This window comes from Cololabis saira, chromosome 11 (genome assembly GCF_033807715.1).
Source record: "Cololabis saira isolate AMF1-May2022 chromosome 11, fColSai1.1, whole genome shotgun sequence".
In the NCBI taxonomy this organism is placed as follows: Eukaryota; Metazoa; Chordata; class Actinopteri; order Beloniformes; family Belonidae; genus Cololabis; species Cololabis saira.
Window position 1 is genome coordinate 21,865,270 of NC_084597.1, and position 20,505 is coordinate 21,885,774.

At 42.8% G+C, this 20,505-nt stretch overlaps 1 protein-coding gene across 4 annotated transcripts in view; it reads left to right on the forward strand.

Annotated features, from left to right (window-relative positions):
• Positions 1 to 5,481: 5,481 nt before the first annotated feature.
• rasgrf2a (Ras protein-specific guanine nucleotide-releasing factor 2a) overlaps positions 5,482 to 20,505 on the forward strand; it is a 69,113-nt gene continuing 54,089 nt past the window's right edge. For 2 of the 4 annotated variants that reach the window (XM_061733993.1, XM_061733995.1), the window contains exon 1: positions 5,482 to 6,000. In XM_061733993.1, the coding sequence (XP_061589977.1) occupies positions 5,722 to 6,000 (279 nt within the window). In that variant the 5' untranslated portion in view covers positions 5,482 to 5,721. The remainder of the gene's footprint in view (positions 6,001 to 20,505) is intronic. The other 2 variants (XM_061733994.1, XM_061733996.1) reach the window with 1 other exon arrangement.

The following is a 20,505-nucleotide window of genomic DNA, read 5'->3' on the forward strand; positions in this document are numbered from 1 at the left end:
TCTAATCTACTGGAGATAAAGGCATGAACCAGTTTTTCAAAGTCTGATTGTGACAGAAAGCATCTTACTTTAGATATATTTCTGAGGTGATAGAAGGCAGTCCTGGAGACATTAGCTATGTGTTTTTGGAAGTTAAGATCAGCATCTAAAATAACACCCAAGTTTTTGACAAGCTCACACGGTTTTACTGACAGAGGAGTTAATAGAGGGAGAATATGTTGCCTCAGATTATTTGGAGCAATTAAAAGAATCTCTGTTTTTTCTTCATTTAGCTGTAAAAAGTTTGTTGCCATCCAATACTTGATATCTGTAATGCATTGAATGAGGTCATTGACTGGGCTCAAATGATTGGCAGTAACAGATACATATAATTGTGTGTCATCAGCATAAGAATGATATTGAATATTATGATGCCGAATGATGGACCCAAGTGGTAACGTATACAAATTGAAAAGTAGGGGACCTAGAATTGACCCTTGTGGGACTCCATATTGAATGCTGACATTATCAGATTCATAGCTGCCAACCAAAACAGAGAAAGATCTACCACTTAGATATGAAGAAAACCAGTTAAGAACTGAGCCTCTGAGGCCCAAACACTGTTCAAGGTGCTGAAGTAGAATGACATGGTCCACAGTATCAAAAGCTGCACTAAGTTCGAGAAGTAACATAATAGAGACTTTGTGGTTGTCTGTGTTAATTTTCAGATCATTGATAACTGACGAGGGCAGTTTCTGTACTGTGATTTTTTTCTAAAACCAGACTGGTAGGCATCAAACAGGGTATTATATGACAGATACCTGTGTAATTGCTGGTAAACAACCTTCTCCAGAATTTTCCCCAGGAATGGAAGGTTTGAAATGGGCCTGTAGTTCTCAACAGTGAATGGATCAAGGTTACTCTTTTTTATCAATGGTGTTATAATAGCATGTTTGAGACCTGAGGGAAAGATTCCAGACTGTAGGGAGGTATTTACAATTTTGAGTACATCATCACTGTTACAACCCGGCTCGCAGGGGAAAAGGGAAGCAACACAAAACCCAGTTGGTATAAGGTAAGGTAGTTTATTTGCTACTCAGAAATGCCGGAATACCGGTTAAACGATTAACAAAGGGAAAACCAAACCAAGGAAGAGGGCCGGTGGGTGCTGTTTAAATCATAAACAAAATATAACCAAAAGAGGAATCTCTAAGAGCTAAAAATCGATAACCAAACTAACTCAAAACAAAAAGGAAAACAAAGGCTGTCTACACTTACTAAAACCAAAGTACAACAAAAACAGCACCCCTGCACCTAGTGTGTCTAAACATAAAAGAAACTAGGTGTGGAAACTTTAACGGAATCAGTCACAGATAAAACACAATCTAAACCCTGGCCACACTTCCCAGGAAAACACAGCAGCAAAGGACCACACAGTAGCTGCTAGACAAAGTTTAACAAAGTTCTGCACAACACACAGAGGCGAGCTGTCCCACAATCAGCCACCCAGACTGACAGTTTGGCAGGGGCTTTTCAGGTGTTCACTCCTGATTGGGCGGCTGGGATTGGCCAACCCCAGACACGCCGCACCAATCAGGGACCCAGGTGATCGGAGGGATGGACTGCCAGGAGCCGGGAGGCCGCACCAATCAAGTCAACGAGGGAGGAGCTGTGCAGCTTGGCAGAGGCAGGGGGAGAAAACAAATTAAAACATAACATAAAGGAGGAAAGGGCAGCGGCGGTAACATGTGGCATGGATGTGTTTGGCCCGTTCATCATCAAGAAGGCACGCAAGGAAGTGATGATCTAGTTTGTAAGGTCAAAGTGCAAGTGGGAGATCGAAAGTTATCAAGGAAACCTTTGATTCTCAAAAGACCCATCCAGAGGCTGGTGCTCCTTTTAGAAAATGAGTGATTGGTATTTGCAATTATTATGCAGACTGGTTAATATTTGTGACAATACAATGGGGTCAAGGGTATTATAAACTTGGGCCTTTCAAATTGTACAGATTATGTCAATTGTAAATAAAAAAAAATCATGTATGATTCTCATGGTCATGAATGTATCATAACATGATTGGTGGGAGTGTAAATGACAGTAAATTGTCTTAACTGCCACCTGGTGGTCAGTTTTCACCAGTGTGGTTCAGCGGGGAATGTAAAGGTAGAAAGGGGAGTTGATGATTCTGCTGCGTAATCTCCACACCTGTTGCATCTCAGCTGTTGTCTCCCGTGGGTCGGCTTGGCGTTGTGCTGCTCCGTTTCCTTTGTTTGTTCATGACCTGTATTTAAGTAAGTTTTAATTTGACAACGGTTCTTCATTAAAATGGTACTTATTTGATGTGTTTTCTTCCTTTGACGTTAATTTGGGTTGTTGTTGTTTATTTCAAGTTTGATTAATTGTCAGGATGGTTTCCTGGAGGCAGCGATCACTCTGACATTTTCCAAACAAGCTCCCTTGGTAATGGAACAAGGTATTCAATTTGTATTATTTTAAATCTTTGGGATGTTCTGTTTTGTTAAATGATGCTGCTTGTGCTATTTTAATAGTAATAAATTTAGAATTTTAATAGTGGTCACTGACTGCGATGTAATAAATGTATCTTTTTATATTTCTATGTTTACGGATAGAATCATGGAATTTTAGTATGTGACGTTTCATTGTGGAATGTTTGTAAATTTGCATTAATCCTCCCTTTTTCCTTTTTTCTGTGTTTTCCCGTCAGTTTTCACGGTGCCCGTTATGAAGTAAAATTTGAGCACCCGTACGAATCTCTCCGCCTTTTTCTTGGAACCAAGGGTCCGCTACAAAGAGACTTTTCTATAAGTTGTGACATGATACAGGTGTGTACCGATTTTCGTGTACGTCAAACCATATTGAGGGGCTTGAGGCACAAAGTTTTCTAGGGGGCTGCTGTTGAGCCATTAGGCCACGCCCATTCATGCAAACCATAAAATATCAAATTTATCGCCAGGCCTGGCTTGCGTGCAAAATATGGTGACTTTTGGGAAACTATCAAATATGGACCAATCAGACGAAGAGGGGGCGCGCTTATTGGCGTCTATCGTCGCCATGGTAACGCTTTTGAAAGAGAAAAGTAATGCGCGTCGTCGGAGGATGGAGACGAATATTTTGATGTATAACACACCTGGGTGCACGTTACGGTTCGGGCTGTATTAACTGCCGAAGGAATGGCATAAATTGCGCCGAATTACACGATTAAGTCAAAATGGCCGACTTCCTGTTGGGTTTCGGCCATGGCGCCAAGAGACTTTTCTTTAAGTTGCAACATGATACAGGTGTGTACCGATTTTCGTGTATGTACGTCAAACCGTATCGTGGGGCTTGAAGCACAAAGTTTTCTAGGCGGCGCTGTTGAGCCATTTTGCCACGCCCATTGATGCAAACCATTAAATATCACATTTTCCGCCAGGTCTGGCTTGCGTGCAAAATGTGGTGACTTTTGGGGCACGTTTAGGGGGGCAAAAAGGCCCTCCTTTTGTCGGAAGAAGAAAAAAAAATAAGGAAAAGGAAAATTCCTACAGATACAATAGGGCCTTCGCACTGTAAGTGCTCGGGCCCTAATAATATAGTCTTACTCATAATAATGCACACATTAAAAAAAAATTGAATACAGGAGGAAATAAAGAAGAAGAGTTTACTATAGGCTTGTGGAGATGTGCGTAGACTGTTTTAATATGGTAGTAGAGTAAGAAATGGATTCCAGGTTTCCTTAAAGGCCAACAAATTGCTTTTGGTAGAGGCTGCCATTTCTTCCATTAATATGAATTCTGTGAAAAGGTTGGTCCAGTGGTTGATGTGTAACAATTGTTTTGATTTCCAATTTAGGAGAACTGTTTTCTTGGGGATAGTTAGAAAAATTAGCATGCAGCGGGTGTCTGTATCTGGTTAGGCGATTGATTTGTGTGATATCTCGGAGCAAGCAGAGGAATGGAGATGGTGGGATTCTGCAACTCAGTATAGAAGAGAGTTTTTTGTGGCTGCAACCCAAAAGGTGTTAACTGGTTGTCCAGGTTGCACAAAAGTAATCATCTGTGTTGCCTAAAGTACATTGTGAGCAGATGTCTGTGTCAGTTAAACCCATTTTTAGCATTTAGTATTGAGTGACGCGAGTCCTATGTAGTGTCTTATACTGTATAAGTTTTAAGTATGTGTTACTTGTCATAGAAAAGTTATTTGTACAGATTTGTATCCAGAAGTCGGAGTTGGGCGAAATAGCCAAATAATTCCCATTCCCGTTCCCATTTTGAAGTTGGGAGTGTTATGGATTCATCTGAGTTGGATAGAAGTTTATATAGTTTTGAGATTATTTTTTTTGAGTCTTCGAGTTTCTTGATTTGGGAGTTGTTGGTTATGTAATCTTAGATTTGATAATCGATTATGTTGTTGATATTGGAAGAGCTGATTTCTCCCAACCCCGTACCTCTGGGTTACTGTGTTAAAATGTATAAAATGGTTATTTTAAAAAAGGTGATGAAGGTGAGTGATTCCTTTGTCTTGCCAATGTGGGAAAGTGAATGGGAGTGTTGCCATCAGGGTTGTGCCAAATTGCGGTGTACTTAGAAGCTGATGTTGATGATCCAGTGATTTCCACCAGGCTGTCAGATTTGTAGAGAGGTTCCCTTCCTGTGACAAAGTGCAGTGCAAAGCAAACTCAGACCAAGTGAAGGTGTGAAAACCACCTTAAAGCACCTTCAATACTTACAAAAAGAAGGACGGAATCGACTCAACCCGCTTCAAACGCTGGAGAGGCCTTTTATAATTGACTGTGTCTTACAATAATCTTTATAACATGCCAATCCTTTTAAGGACTTTTGCAGGTTGGTTGGTTAAAGGGTTTCATTTCCTCTTTTCCTCACACATCAGGGGCCTCTAATCATTGCTTGTCCCTGTAAACCAGGGATATTCAATTGGCGGGCCACATGCGGCCATAGGTCAATATCAACTTCATAAAGTTTGCACAATGCATGGTTTCAAAATGAACTTGCATTTAAAATATTTATTTGAATATTATATTTAACATTCACAATGACTATATCTGGAGACAATTAATACATAATTCATATGTAAACTAGATATATTCAAATGTAATACAAATGTATTATATACTGTATACATAAGTCTTCGTCTTTGAGTGCAAAATACCTTTTGAAAACCCCCAAATTTTCAAATTGTGCGGCCCTCTCCATACAGTCCTTTTGCAGATGTGGCCCCCGGCCGAATCTAGTTGAATACCCCTGCTGTAAACTGTATCGTTCACTCACGCGCTCCCGTGCACCTGCTCGGGCGCGTGCGCGGAGACCTGTCTCTTTAAATTGGTGTCAAAGCCGATTAGCGCTGATCTCCGCCGTGATTCCGTCTCCACCGTCTGTTCCTGGACGTCTATTTTTGTATCTGGACACTGCGTGTTTTATCTTTTTATTTTTTTCAACCAAATGATTTTGTATTCGTCCCTGCACGGAGAGGAAACAAACTCCTCGCTTGAGTTTGCAGCATGCAAACGTGCTGAAGTGTGTGTGTAGGCTCAGCTGTGCCTGACGCGCTCGTAAGGCTGCAGGGGGGGATGCGCGCTGCGCAGCGGACGCTCCAACTTTTTATATCATGGTAAGCCTGGATTACGTCCCCAGCACACGGAGATACCCGCAGCCTCTGGAAATACTGGATTGCAGCAACGATGCTGTCTGTTTGAAGGTTATTTTTTAAATCGGGAGTGGGAATAAAATGCAGAAGAGCGTGCGGTACAATGAAGGCCACGCGCTGCATCTGTCGGTGGTGGCGCGTAAAGAGGGCACGAAGCGCGGCTTCCTCAGCAAGAAGACCACCGAGAACAGCCGCTGGACCGACAAGTACTTCGCCCTCTACCAGAACGTGCTCTTCTACTTCGAGAACGAGCAGAGCACGAGGCCGTCCGGGATCTACCTGATAGAGGGGTGCACGTGCGAGCGCGCGCCGGCGCCCAAAGTGTCCGCCATCAGTAAGGAGCCAGTGGAGAAACAACAGGTGCGTCCCCGTCACGCAGGGAAGAGGGCATTCCCGGGTAATCAGCTCTGGTATAGGCAGTACTCGAGTTGTAAAAAAAAATCAGGGGGGATGGTGGATTTTGTCATATGGGGACAGATCATTTGTGCAGATTACAAATAATATATTATATTACAAATAATAGCACTTAAATATCCACTGGGCTTACATCTAATACATTAAAACACAAAAATAAAAAACAGTTTTCTGAACTTATCAATAAGCCTCTGTCCTTCACAGGATAAGTAAAATGGATCACTGCAAAAACTCAAAATCTTAACAAGAATATTTGTCTTATTTCTAGTTAAAATGTCTCATTTTAGTAAAAAAAAATCTCATTACACTTAAAACAAGACTCATCACTGGAAAAAACAATTTTCACCTGTTTCAAGTAGATTTTCACTTAAAATAAGTAGAAAAATCTGCCAGTGGAACAAGATTCTTTTGCTTGTAATGAGAAGATAAATCTTGTCCCACTGGCAGATTTTTCTACTTATTTCAAGTGAAAATTTACTTGAAACGGGTGAAAATTGCCAAATAAGTTATTTTTCTGGTGATGACTCTAAATGTTGAAATAGCAGTAAAACCACATTCATTGATGAAATGACATAAGGGATGGAAAGGGGGGATAGCAGTTTTACAGGGGGGATGATTTGGACCGTTTTTATTTCAGGGGGGATGCCATCCCCCCTCATCCCCCCTCAATTCGAGTACTGGGTATAGGCTACCTATAACTTTCAGAAAGGCAACAATATGAACTGTACTGCTGCTCATTATCTGATAATCGAGGTCAATAACCGATGATCGAAACCAGGGCTGCCACTGGTAGAACTGGGGCTACTGAGAGCCAGTTATATTAGATTTCACATCCAGTACTACTGTACAGGGGAATCTTTATGTACCACATCAATAAAACTATACAAGCATGGGTGCAGATCCCGGGGGGGACGGGGGGGACATGTCCCCCCCAATTTCTGAAAAACATGAATTGTCCCCCCCAATAAAAATACCCTAAATTATTCAAAATTGAACAAATGTATTTTCAGACTTAAAGGTTGAATATGTAGAATATTTATTAAAAATATATTTCTAAAAAAATAATACATCCACGGTGCGTTTTGAGGTGTACAGAATGAAAGGATTGCTACTCCATACATTTCTTTTTTTAGTCTGTATTGATATTTTTAAAATTTTTGACGGGCTCGACAATGACTTTTTGTCAACATTCTGTTTATATTCGTACCTGCCCGTACTTGTACTTGTTTAGGGCTCCATATTTCATCCATATATCAATTGATCATGCATAAAGTAGTCCCATAGGATAAAAGGAAGATGTTGAGAAGAATTTGAGATGAGTAGACACTACATGCCAAAAACCCTTAAAATTATGATTTACGAATATAACAGTTAAGGAGTGACACAAACTGTTGGCTGTTTAGGACAAATAAACAGGAAAGGTAAGCACGATAAATGATTCCCTGTGCAGTATTTTTTGGCGAGCCTTTACCAATTTATGGCATGGTATGAGTTGCATATTGGCAAAAAATAAAAAATTTTTGGTGTCCCCCCCAATCCTGACATCGGATCTGCACCCCTGTATACAAGCCAACACATTTATGAATATTTAGGGGATTTTGATTGGCGGATCAGCCAATGACTGACCGTCATCACCTTTATTGTTATTTAGCGCTGTTCTGACCTCCCTGAGCTGTGAATTAAGATCTAAGAGAGTTTGAAGAGAATGTGTCATGTTGTCAGTTTCACCAGAGCGCCCTGATTGGTTGTAGGGGGGTCTGGAGGGATGAAGCCTAGCTGAGAGCAGGCAGCTGGTGCTAATGCAACGGCCTTTTCTGATGTCGCCACTGAAACGTTTGAAACGGGAGATGCTGCTGTAAATGTTTTTCGGGCAGGTCCACAGCTTCTCCAGCAAAGATCTGCTGAAGGAGCTGGGAGACATGGCGGACCATTTCACGATCCTTCCAGGTGGAAGTCTGCTGGGACGATGGCGGTTGGTTTCGGTCTGACCCTGGTAGTGGCTGGGACCTGCGATCACTTGGCCTGCCAACGTTGTTTCTGTAATGTTTTAGTTTCACTTTTAGTTTTTAAATATGACAGCAGAATTTTTTGGGGAACAGGGGAAAATGGTTGCCAATGGATTCGGATTTGGTTGGATTCGGCAGCCTCCAAATTTTTTCTTTTAAATTATTTCTGTTATTTATTTCCTCTTATCCTAGTTCACGGGGACAGCAGCCTAAGCTGCCGCCTCCTCCAGCTCCCCCCGGAGAATACCACAACGCTCCAAAGCCGACTTCAAATTTAGCCATACATCACACCACATATCACATATCGACATTGCAATTAATAACTATGACATCACATATCCCACATTCTCCCGATATCTGGACTGCAACCCGACTGACAATTACAGACCCAAGGCTGATGTTTTGCCTGGACATATCTATATCAGGGGATGCTGGAGTTAAGCAGCGTGTAAATGGTGAAGATGAAGTCCATTGATTGGCAACTGTAAAGGCAGTTTGTTGGTTCCACCGATTTGTGTATAAGGAAAATGAGGAAAAGTAGATTCAAAGAACATTTGGGCGTGTCCAGGTGTTCTTAGGCAGTTGGTGATCCGGAGACGTTAGACAACTGCGTGAGAGCTTCTCTCCCGTGCACACAAACACCGACCGCCAGCTGAGAACAGTGAAAGAGGACATTCCTGTTAATCCCCCCACACCCCCCACCCCTGCAGTGACAGCCTGGCATTAGAATCATGGGGGGGCTGTCAGCCCACTCAGCCGCCTGCGCTGTACTTAAACTTTACGCCTCACTGATGCGAATTCAGCCTTTGACAGTCGAGCCCGGGACGGAGCAGTCGCCTTCAAGGCCCACTCACATGGGTGACGAGCAAGAGTCGTGTCGGCTTTTATTACAGAAGAGCATCTTCACCGGGCTGTCACAGAGGAACCTTGTTTCAGCCGCTGAACGAGTGAGTGAAAAGTCTGCGGTTCTTCAAATTCTTAGTTCGGTGTTGTCCACATGGGACGTGGCAAATAAAAGACTAGAAAAGTTCAAACCAGCCTGTTTTGTTGTCTGATCTCATTACCCCACTTTTTGAAATAAATCATCAATACTTCTGTGGAAGTGAATAAAATGAAAAATTTTTTTATTTCTTAACAAAAACTGAAAGAAGTTTTGAAAAGTGACATATTTCACTCATGTATTTAATTGAAATGAGGAAAAAAGGAAACACCTCAAAGCCAAAATAATAACCCTTTTCACAGGTCTGGATCAATACCGTTGCCTTTGGGATTTACAACTGTCTCTAATGTCAGTTCCCACGGTGAGGACAGCTAGTCATTGGCTGTACCAGCTGCCAGTCAGAAGGCTACACTCCTAATTATACATGAATGTGTCGCTTTGTATGAATTTAGCTCATAAGGTACATAAAAAATCACCCCGGTACACAACTATGGAGACAAAACCAGACTTAAAATATGTTTATTTCTGCTGTAAAGATTAACATGAAAATTATTTGTTGGATCCAGATCCTAGTGGTCAGTAGAGGAACCCGGGAGTCTGCATCCGGACCCTGGTGGTCAGTGGAGGAACTGCAACTTTTTCTGCATTAGCTTCAGCCCAGAAGTTAGAGCATTGGCGTTTGTTGAAAATGCTCCGACGTGAACGCTGTTCGAGGTCTTTGAGGACAGACGAGTGCATCCAAAGCAAACACTGCAGTAATTCCATCCAGCTCTCCGTTATTCAACCATTGAAGCTCCGTGAGCTGGACCTGGGTCGATACCGTGGCAAATGGGGTCTGGTTGTGATGATTGTGACTGACGTTGTGAAGTAGAGCTGTCTTTAAAACCATTTTCTGGTCCCTGGAGGTCAGGCAGAAGATTACAGCGAATGTTCAAAGTTTTCTTCTTTTGGGGAGCCAGAGATGGAGTGAGAGTAAATCTTGAACAGAAAGAACCTGAGCTAAAAACTGCAAAAAGTAATTTGAGCTGCTTTAATGGCTGTTCATGCTCAGTGTTTGAAACAGATACAATATAAACACACAATAACGGAGCATAAGCGAGGTTTAACCGCCGGCTCAAACGTGCACACTGGAAGCGTCTTGAGTATCGCCGTCTGTTGACTTTGAACGTGGTGAAGTTTCCACGTGTTGTAGTGGCATCATTGCCTCTGACAATAGGTGGGGAATTTTCAACTTAAACCTTCACTGCAAGCGTCAGCCAATCAAACTACAGCTACACGACGCGTGCTAGCCGATGAAGTCATGGGTGGTCTGTTTGTGTAGTGAGGACCAAGGCGCTTGATTGTTTGAGGGTATGATAAAAGCATGTCAGAAGCTCCACCCACCGTGCTGACGGTTACAGTGTTATAGCCTATGTGCTGCTCTAAGTCGCTTCTGTGTTATCCAATAATGACACTTATGATGAAGCAGATGTGGTGACCCGTAGAAGCAAATAATGTGGCAAACTGGTTAAAATTCATCAACGTTTCCAAATGCTTTCGCTTTTCTTTTGTAGATCCATATTTGACCACTACAGTTCAGATCCCGGTGGTGCGATGATCAAGTTCTCCAGAGTAGTGCACGATAATAAACTGTGTTTGTTTAAACCTGAAGGAACAAATGGGCTGAAATAGTCCAGAAGTGGTTCTTATTTTTAATAAGGATAAAATCAGAAGACTGACTTTATTGGGTGGTGGTACAAAGACACCGGCGTTGAAAACGTTGCTCAGGTTTCTGATGAAACCTGTGTCCTTGTTATAGGAATGGGCGATATTTTACCGTTCACGATAAACCGCCAAAAAAATTCCCCACGGTAAGAATTTGTCATCTCGCGGTAAAAACTATAAATTCCCGTTGATGACGTTTTTGTGTAAAGCCAGATTTAAGAAAGAAAGAAAGAAAGAAAGAAAGAAAGAAAGAAAGAAAGAAAGAAAGAAAGAAAGAAAGAAAGAAAGAAAGAAAGAAAGAAAGAAAGAAAGAAAGAAAGAAAGAAAGAAAGAAAGAAAGAAAGAAAGAAAGAAAGAAAGAAAGAAAGAAAGAAAGAAAGAAAGAAAGAAAGGAGCCTGAAAGAAAGAAAGAAAGAAAGGAGCCTGAAAGAAAGAAAGAAAGGAGCCAGAAAGAAAGAAAGAAAGAAAGAAAGAGAAAAATTCAGGTTGATGAGTCTTTTGTTTAACAAATATGGCGGATCTAATAGATTTATAGTTAAAAAAGTGGAGTTGAATTGGTATTTTTTTTTTTTATCATCATTTTTATCGTTATCGGGATAAATGCCAGAAATTATCGTGATACATTTTTTAGTCCATACCGCCCATCCCTACCTTGTTACCTTTTCAGGGGCAAGGATTCCATATTTCCAGCTTTCATCCAGACTCAGTGACCACACATGGTTTGCCAATGCGTTCTTCATCCAGCGATATTAGTGCAATCCAATATAAAAACCTCTATTGATACCCACACAGTACACATATATAGCCCTGATTTTAAACTGATGTGGCAGTTTATTTAGCTTAGAAGTATACTTTGGCTTTGAGGGACTCGTGTAGAGAAGAGACAACAGCGGTCTGTGTTGCAGAGCTGCTGTCCAGAGAATAAAACCAAGAAGCCTCCTGACTCAGATACTCTTTGTTTGATCTTTGTCTGAAGAGGACCACTTTGTGATTTTTTTCTTATGGAGAGGTTTTTGATTTTTTTTAACATTGAAGTCAGACAAAACATCAGAGAACATCAAAGCTCCCTGGTGCCATTGATTACTCGGCTCTTTTGATGGCAGGTTGCCCCCCAATCTCTGGCTGCTGCGAGAGATGCTGCTCATTAGCATGGATCTGACGACCCGCTGGTCTCAGCGGGGGAACTGATCTCAAGTTCTAAATGCAGCATCTTTCAGCTGAATCCAACTACTTATAGTTAGATAGAGGAAGTCATGTGACAAACTGTAAGTTGTAGAGGGACTGGTGTTACTGAAGATCAGCATGAAAACTCTGGAGTGTCGGGTTTGTAGCCTAGCAACAGCTGAGATGAGGATGATGAAGATGAGGACATCACATGTCAGCACTGGCAGGTAACTCAGGTAAACTCTGTCAGTAGAGGACATTGATGGCACCTATCAATGTTCTCTACTGGCAGAGGGGCATTGAGGGGTGACACCTGCTTTTTCAAGTCAAGTTCCACAAGGAAATTAGGAAAAATGCATTTCCTAAAATGACCACCAGGAGCTGGCACCAACAGGGCGTCAATCTCCACTTCCCTCCATGATACGATGTCAAACTTTACAGCAGAAGTTAATATATTTACAGGTTACAGGTTTGCCTGGTTCAGGAAACTGTTTTGGACTTCAAACAGTTTCACTCTTCAGAAAACTTGAGTGATGTGACCAAGGGCATAGGTTTGGTCTCAACATTGGTAGGGACGATATAACGGCATAACCTGCATGTACACTTTTTGCTGGGGACGGGACATTAATAAGACCAAACAGATTGGGTGAACGGGGGTCAGGGCTACATTTGTCACGAATATGAACCTAATTAATTGATAGGCTAAATGATCAATGCAAAATAAATCTGTATTGACTTATACTAACTTTCATGTGTATTGGTTCACCTGATACACGGTTCGATTCAAACCTTTGTTTTCAAAAACTACTAAAGAAACATTTTGAAAACTTCCAGAATATTCCAGGATTATATTAGCAATTTAAATTGCAATTTTTGAACATAAGCCAATCAAACGTGCGTTTGAGGGGAAAAAAAATGTACCGGCAAATTCAGCAAGTGAAAAGGGGTAAATGTAAGTCTGAACATAATGAAAATTGGGAAGACAATCTAAATTACCTATATATCTGAACTCATTATATAATGCAAATAAGGTTGCTTAAAAGTTGGTGGGGACAATTTGAGGCCCCTGAAAAGTTGGTAGTGTTATGTCCCTACCGTCCCTATGCAAACCTACGCCCTTGGATGTGACGGAGGGTTGGTCTGCGTCTGCCAACATCAAATCTGTGGTCTGAGGCATCAGAGTCTGGATTCAAACAATAATAATCTTGTTCTCTCAGCTCCAGAAAAGCTTACTTTGCTAAGTTACTGCCAAACGATTCACAAACATTTTTTGTTGCACAACAGATTCTCAATTACTGAAAAAATTAAAATCTTCATCATGACAACGGCTGGGTTTCCTCGGATCAAAAATCGAGTATTAAGCCAACCTGAGTGCCCACACTGGGGGAGCATGATCCAGTTAACGATAGAAAACAGGGATGTACCGACTGCTCTCCTGGTGATTGGAATCAGAGGATTTTCAGCCTGACTACCTCTGAGTCATGACTAGCCAGCCAGACACTGGGGAATCCATTTATTTTTTGCTAATAAGTGCATCATAATTCACCCAAACCCACCCTCATTAGGAAACATGTCCGCAGTTTACCTTTAATGCTTGTAAAGTAATATATGTATATATAGGAATACCCACTAGAATGTTTGAGACACACACTCAATCCTACTTTTAAAACTGCATGCCCCTGCTGAGATGCTAATAATGGCTGAGATGGTAAAAATAAAGCCAGAAGCCTGGAGGCTCTGCTATTTTTATCCTGAAAAGCAAGAAAACTCTCTTTTCCTGCACTGGATGGCCCAGCGAGACTCTCATATTTGAGACAAGCTCATCTTAGCCCAAAATACACAAAACAGTGCAGGAAGTACTTCCCTGGCCTTTGTACCAACATATAATTTTTGTCTTCTTTCGTGCCACACAAAGAAGTTGAAGATTGTTCCCACTGCAACGATCAGTGTAACATCTGATATTAGTCTGTATGTCTGAGGCATATAATTAAACCTCTTTATTTTTAAAGATTTTTATATTTTTGACATTACAACTAAAATGTAACAATGACATAAAATTAAAAGCAAAGCAAAATAAAAGAAAGAAAAATAACAAAAGTGCACATATTGTAACGTCAGGTCAGTGAGCCACTCTGTAATCAACAGCAAAGGAAAGGAAGATGTTTCATTTTTGGAGTGGTGAAAAATCTTACCATATTTTTCCATGCAAATTCCCTCCATAGACCCGAACTCGAGGTGCTCAATTGGGTTTTACAAATGTTTGACCAATCCTCGTCTGGTATTTTTATTTTAGCTTCCTTCTCCCATTTATGTTTAATATAAAGTGTAAAGTTCCCATTTTGAGACTGTAAACATGCGTATAGTCTAGCAATCATTTTTCTGATGGACTTCGATTTATATGAGTTGATCAAAATATTTATTAGATCTGTGTTACACTCTTCTGTTGTTTTTATATTACTGTTATAATGGGCTCTAACCTGAAGGTACCTGTAGAAGTCATGTTTTTCTAAATTATATGTATCTTTTAGTTTTTGGAAACTGTCAAATACTCCTTTAACAGAGATGAGGCAGTATGTAGTAATTCCTTGAAGGAACCAGTGTTTGTATCTCCCATCCATCTGAGCAGGTTTAATGTCTTTATCATGTGTCACCCATCTTAATAGTTTGATTTGTTTTTCCAATTTAAGTTCGCAACATTCCCCAAAACATATGTTTATGGGCGTTTTTGTCCAACAGTTTAATTTTCCTTTTTGTTGTAGGTATTGAGTTCTGTCTCGAAGCAATGTCTGGAGGGGGATCTCCAGTTGGGATAAGTCTAGGTCCTTCCATTTAGCGCTGTAATTTGGATCACACCAATAAATCAGATATCTCAATTGTGCCGCTTTGTAGTGGTTCTCCATGTTTGGCAAAGACAGTCCCCCTTCTTCTTTAGTTAGTTGCAACATGTTATATCTAACCCTGGGTTTTAGGCCTCTCCATATGAAAACAGAGAACATTCTTTTCCACTCAATAAATTGTTTAAAGGGAAAGTTCGGTTTTTTACAACCTGGACCTTATTTCTGGCATGTTTTATGGTTGTATACTCACCCAGAGGTGTTTGGTGTCATTTGGAGTCCTTCGGAAGATATTAGGAGTTTTTTGCGAGCCTCTTCTCCTTATAACGGTAGCGCCTGGGGCACAGAGGGACACAGACGTTGCAGCGTCTAAATAACACATGATTGCCGCGAAACTCTTCATTTCTTTTATGAATCACTAGATCTACTTCCAGGACCTGTTGTAACATTGTGGCGCTGTCTGTGTAATAAATAAAATAAATAAATCTGTTTGTAAACAAGACCTCTGAACTCATGACGTCATCGCGAGTGCGCGCACTCTGTCCTCCGTTCAGTGAGCTCTTCAGCCGTATACTCCGGCTCAAAACGGTAAGGACGTCCATCATATTCAAAGTCGTCGTCCACAACCTCAGAATTTGACAAATATTCAGACATGTTTCAAATAACTATCAGTAAACTAACAGTAGCGAACTCCAGCTGTACACGGAGCTGTGTCTGGGACGCGCACACAGAGATGGCGTCATGAGTTCAGAGGTCTTGTTTACAAACGGATTTATTTATTTTATTTATTACACAGACAGCGCCACAATGTTACAACAGGTCCTGGAAGCAGATCTAGTGGTTCATAAAAGAAATGAAGAGTTTCGCGGCAATCATGTGTTATTTAGACGCTGCATCGTCTGTGTCCCTCTGTGCCCCAGGCGCTACCGTTATACGGAGAAGAGGCTCGCAAAAAACTCCTAATATCTTCCGAAGGACTCCAAATGACACCAAACACTTCTGGGTGAGTATACAACCATAAAAAATGCCAGAAATAAGGTCCGGGTTGTAAAAAACTGAACTTTCCCTTTAAGTGGTATTTCTATGGGTATTGAGAAAAAGTAAACTGGGTAGGATGTTCATCTTAATGATGTCTATCCTGTTATGCAGGTCTAATGGTAACAAGGTCCATCTGTTTAAATCTGCTTTAATATCTTTAGTAATTGTCAGGTAATTTGTAGCATAAATGGTGGATAACTCCTTTGGAATTTTAATTCCCAGATATTTAATGGTGTCATTATCCCATTTGAAGTTATAAAGGGTGTAGATTTGCGGTGCAGGTCTGTAATTGTAGGAGAGGATCTGCGTTTTGTGTGTATTTAGTTTATACCCAGAGATATGACCAAAGGTTTTCATACAGGACATTAATTTGGGAAGGCTCAAATCTGGCTGGGAGAGAGTGACCAGTATGTCATCTGCAAAGAGGCAAGTTTTGTATTCAGTGCCTTGAATCCTAGTTCCATGGATTGATTGATCTTCTCTGATTGCCTGCGCGAGTGGCTCAATGAATAGCGCGAATAGGGCTGGACTTAGAGGGCATCCCTGTCTGCAGCCTCTTCCAAGTGGCACATGGTTAGATAAACTGCCATTTATTTTTATTCTTGCAGTGGGTAATTTGTACAGTTTTTTTAAAAATTAGGATTACTGAACTGTTAAAACCAAATCGTTGCAGCGTTAAATATAAGTATTTCTAGATGACAGAATCAAATGCCTTTTCAGCGTCAAGGCTCAGAGCAATAGATTTATCCTTGTTTTTACACATATGGTCCACTAGGTGTATGGCACATCTTGTATTATCATGTGTCTGTCTATTTTCAAGAAATCCTGTTTGATCTTCATCTATTAAATCTGGAATTATGTTTTCCAATCTTTTTGCAATTATTGAAACAAACAGTTTATAGTCTAAATTCAGAATAGAGATTGGTCTGTAGGAGCTAGGGCTGAACGGTATACCGTTATCGTATCTATATCGAGATATGAACATTCAAGACATTAATAACGGAAAAGCAACGATATAAACGATATATTTCCGCTCGCCCTGGTTGTACAGCTCGAGCAGTCTCCATAAACATTACTTTTAAGATTGCCCTTGAACGCACCACTACGGCCAGCCAACCACAAAGCTTATTTCATGCTTGCTGTTGATCGACAGCTGAAGCCAACCAATGACAAAAATAGGAGGGTGGGAGGGAGGGAGACGTAGACTGAGACGCACACAGCCACACAAACAGGAGAGCGGAGATGAGCGGAGAAATCGAAATTGAAGAAAAGAGACATGAGTGCGGAGGATAATGCGGCCGGTGGCAGTGCAGAATCTGTGCCAAAACATAAATCATCCTCCATTATTTGGAGGTATTTTGGATTTAGAAAGGATGATGTCGACCAGAGCGAGGTGTTGTGCAAGTCGTGCTTGGTGAAAATTGCGACGTGTATTTCGCAGCCATCCGTTTTTAGTTTTGAAATTACAAAATAAAAATAGAGAAATAAACCAAAATAATCCGTTCCCCAATCTTTTGTTTTGATAATAAAAAACGTAAAACGGATCGTTATCCATTATCCGTTATCCTATTTCATTGATGTGTTTGAAAATCGAAATTGGGAATTAAAACAGGGTCCGTGTATCTTTTGGTCATTGGATTTTTCCATCATGAGTGGGAATCAAAAAACAAAAAACGATTGGTTTATTTGATTTTCCTTTTAAAACAAAAAACAAATATTGAATTACACTGCATTTTTTCTTTTTCTGTGTTAATATGATTTAACAAAGATTCAAAATAGGCCTACGCTTTTATTTTCGTTTTCTATTTCATATAAGAAAAATGAAATTACTAGTCAACAGGAACGAAAAAAACGAACCAAAAACAACCGTTTATTCATATTCAGTGCAGTGTTTGGCGGTGTGCTTGTGAGAACTGGGGTCCCTGGAGGTCCTGGAGAGCCAATGTCCCCGTAGCGCGAGGTGTCCCCGGCGAGCTGCAGTGTTTGGCGGGCTGTCTGTGAGTGTCCTGGGGTCCCTGGAGGTCCTGGAGAGCACAAGTCCCCGTACCGGGAGCTGTCCCCGGTCCTGGCCGGGATCAGTGCAGTGTTTGGCCGGTGTGCTTGTGAGAACTGGGGTCCCTGGAGGTCCAGGAGGCAAAGGGAAAGCCCAAGTAGCCTACCCCCCGTACCGGGACGTGGTCCCAGTCTTGGCCGGGTGCAGTGCAGCGTTTGGCGGGATGGGTGTGAGTGTCTGGGGTCTCTGGGTCCTGGTCCCGGGACTCGTGGGTCCCTGGGTCGGGTCCCGGGACTCGTGGGTCCCTGGGTCCTGGTCCCGGGACTCGTGGGTCCCTGGGTCCTGGTCCCGGGACTCGTGGGTCCCTGGGTCCTGGTCCCGGGACTCGTGGGTCCCTGGGTCGGGTCCCGGGACTCGTGGGTCCCTGGGTCCTGGCCACTTTCGCCCGATTTTCAGACACTTGGGCCGGCTTTCGGCTTCCTTCGGGCCCGCCTCTGCGGCGCTGCTCCCCCACCGGGGGGTTTGCAGCGCCTCCCTCTCGGTAGCGAGACCGAGTCGACCCGTCCGCCCCAGGTGTCCCCCCACAGAGCCCCGCCGCCGGGCAGGCCGACCTCCGATCCACCAGCAACGGGACTCGGGTCTCGGGAGCCCCGTGCGGGGAGACCTCGGGAGCGGCCGGAACCTCGCCCCGCCTCGACGCACCGTTTTCTGGGCGGGCGGGTGGGTCCGCTCGGGCTGGGGGTGACCATCATATCCAGGCCCCGGTTCAGCTGTATGCGGCGTGGTAGGGTTTGAGAAACATTGTTTTTCCCGGAGGACTAACACCACCGCCAGAGCGGCAGCCGACGTCGGTGGTCGGCCTGCCCGGCGGCGGCGGGGCTCCGTGGGGGGACACCTGGGGCGGACGGGTCGACTCGGTCTCGCTACCGAGAGGGAGGCGCTGCAAACCCCCCCGGTGGGGGAGCAGCGCCGCAGAGGCGGGCCCGAAGGAAGCCGAAAGCCGGCCAAAGTGTCTGAAAATCGGGCGAAAGTGGCCAGGACCCAGGGACCCACGAGTCCCGGGACCCGACCCAGGGACCCACGAGTCCCGGGACCCGACCCAGGGACCCACGAGTCCCGGGACCAGGACCCAGGCACCCAGAGACCCCAGACACTCACACCCAGCCCGCCAAACGCTGCACTGCACCCGGCCAAGACCGGGACCACGTCCCGGTACGGGGGGTAGGCTACTTGGGCTTTCCCTTTGCCTCCTGGACCTCCAGGGACCCCAGTTCTCACAAGCACACCGGCCAAACACTGCACTGATCCCGGCCAGGACCGGGGACAGCTCCCGGTACGGGGACTTGTGCTCTCCAGGACCTCCAGGGACCACAGGACACTCACAGACAGCCCGCCAAACACTGCAGCTCGCCGGGGACACCTCGCGCTACGGGGACATTGGCTCTCCAGGACCTCCAGGGACCCCAGTTCTCACAAGCACACCCGCCAAACACTGCACTGAATATGAATAAACGGTTGTTTTTGGTTCGTTTTTTCGTTCCTGTTGACTAGTAATTTCATTTTTCTTATATGAAATAGAAAACGAAAATAAAAGCGTATTTTGAATCTTTGTTAAATCATATTAACACAGAAAAAGAAAAAATGCAGTGTAATTCTATATTTGTTTTTTGTTTTAAAAGGAAAATCAAATAAACCAATCGTTTTTTGTTTTTTGATTCCCACTCATGATGGAAAAATCCAATGACCAAAAGATACACGGACCAAACAGGGTCCGTGTATCTTTTGGTCATTGGATTTTTCCGTCATGAGTGGGAATCAAAAAACAAAAAACGATTGGTTTATTTGATTTTCCTTTTAAAACAAAAAACAAATATTGAATTACACTGCATTTTTTCTTTTTCTGTGTTAATATGATTTAACAAAGATTCAAAATACGCTTTTATTTTCGTTTTCTATTTCATATAAGAAAAATGAAATCCCTAGTCAACAGGAAGGAAAAAACGAACCAAAAACAACCGTTTATTCATATTCGTGCACCGGAAGCTTGCATTTACAACCGAGTGAACTTAGTTCTGGATATTTAACAGGCATTCCTGTGACAATTCTCTCCAGGGGAAGTTTGATTTTAATATTTTATTGGTCGGGTTTACGTGACTCGGAAATGGCTCTGTATGCTGCAGTTCGGGTAACCATGGCAACCATAGCGGCGCTGAAACAACAGATTAAGGATTATTTTTTAAAGATTGATTAAGGACTTGTTCCACAGCGGTTTGACGCACAATGACATTTCCTGCACGTTGCAGCAGATGTGTCTCCTGCAATGCTCAGAAATGAGCGTCAGAAGATTCTGTGCTCGGCATCATCTGAGGAGAAAAAGACGCAGAGCTGGAGAGCGCTTTGATTCATCATGGCCGAATGACCGGCTATCTGTCTTCACTGGGGGTGCATGCTGGAGAAGGTCGGGTTGGAAGAATTAATTTAGTCCCACGCGTGAGGTATCCACGTGATTATCATTATATGTATACATTGCACTGCAGCACAAACTTTACCTGACGCCGGAATTCATGGTATGGCTGATGGAGCTCTCTCAGGTTCTTCCAACCCGACCTTCTCCAGCAAGCACCCCCAGTGAAGACAGATAGCCGGTATTGCGGCTTTCCTGTACTTTTAAGAGCCGCTTGAGAGTTTATTGTTAGGTCCTGTATATTTGCATGACGCGCTGCTGACAGAGAAGTACGCTGAGTCCGACAGAAGTTTTATGGCGTTTAATGA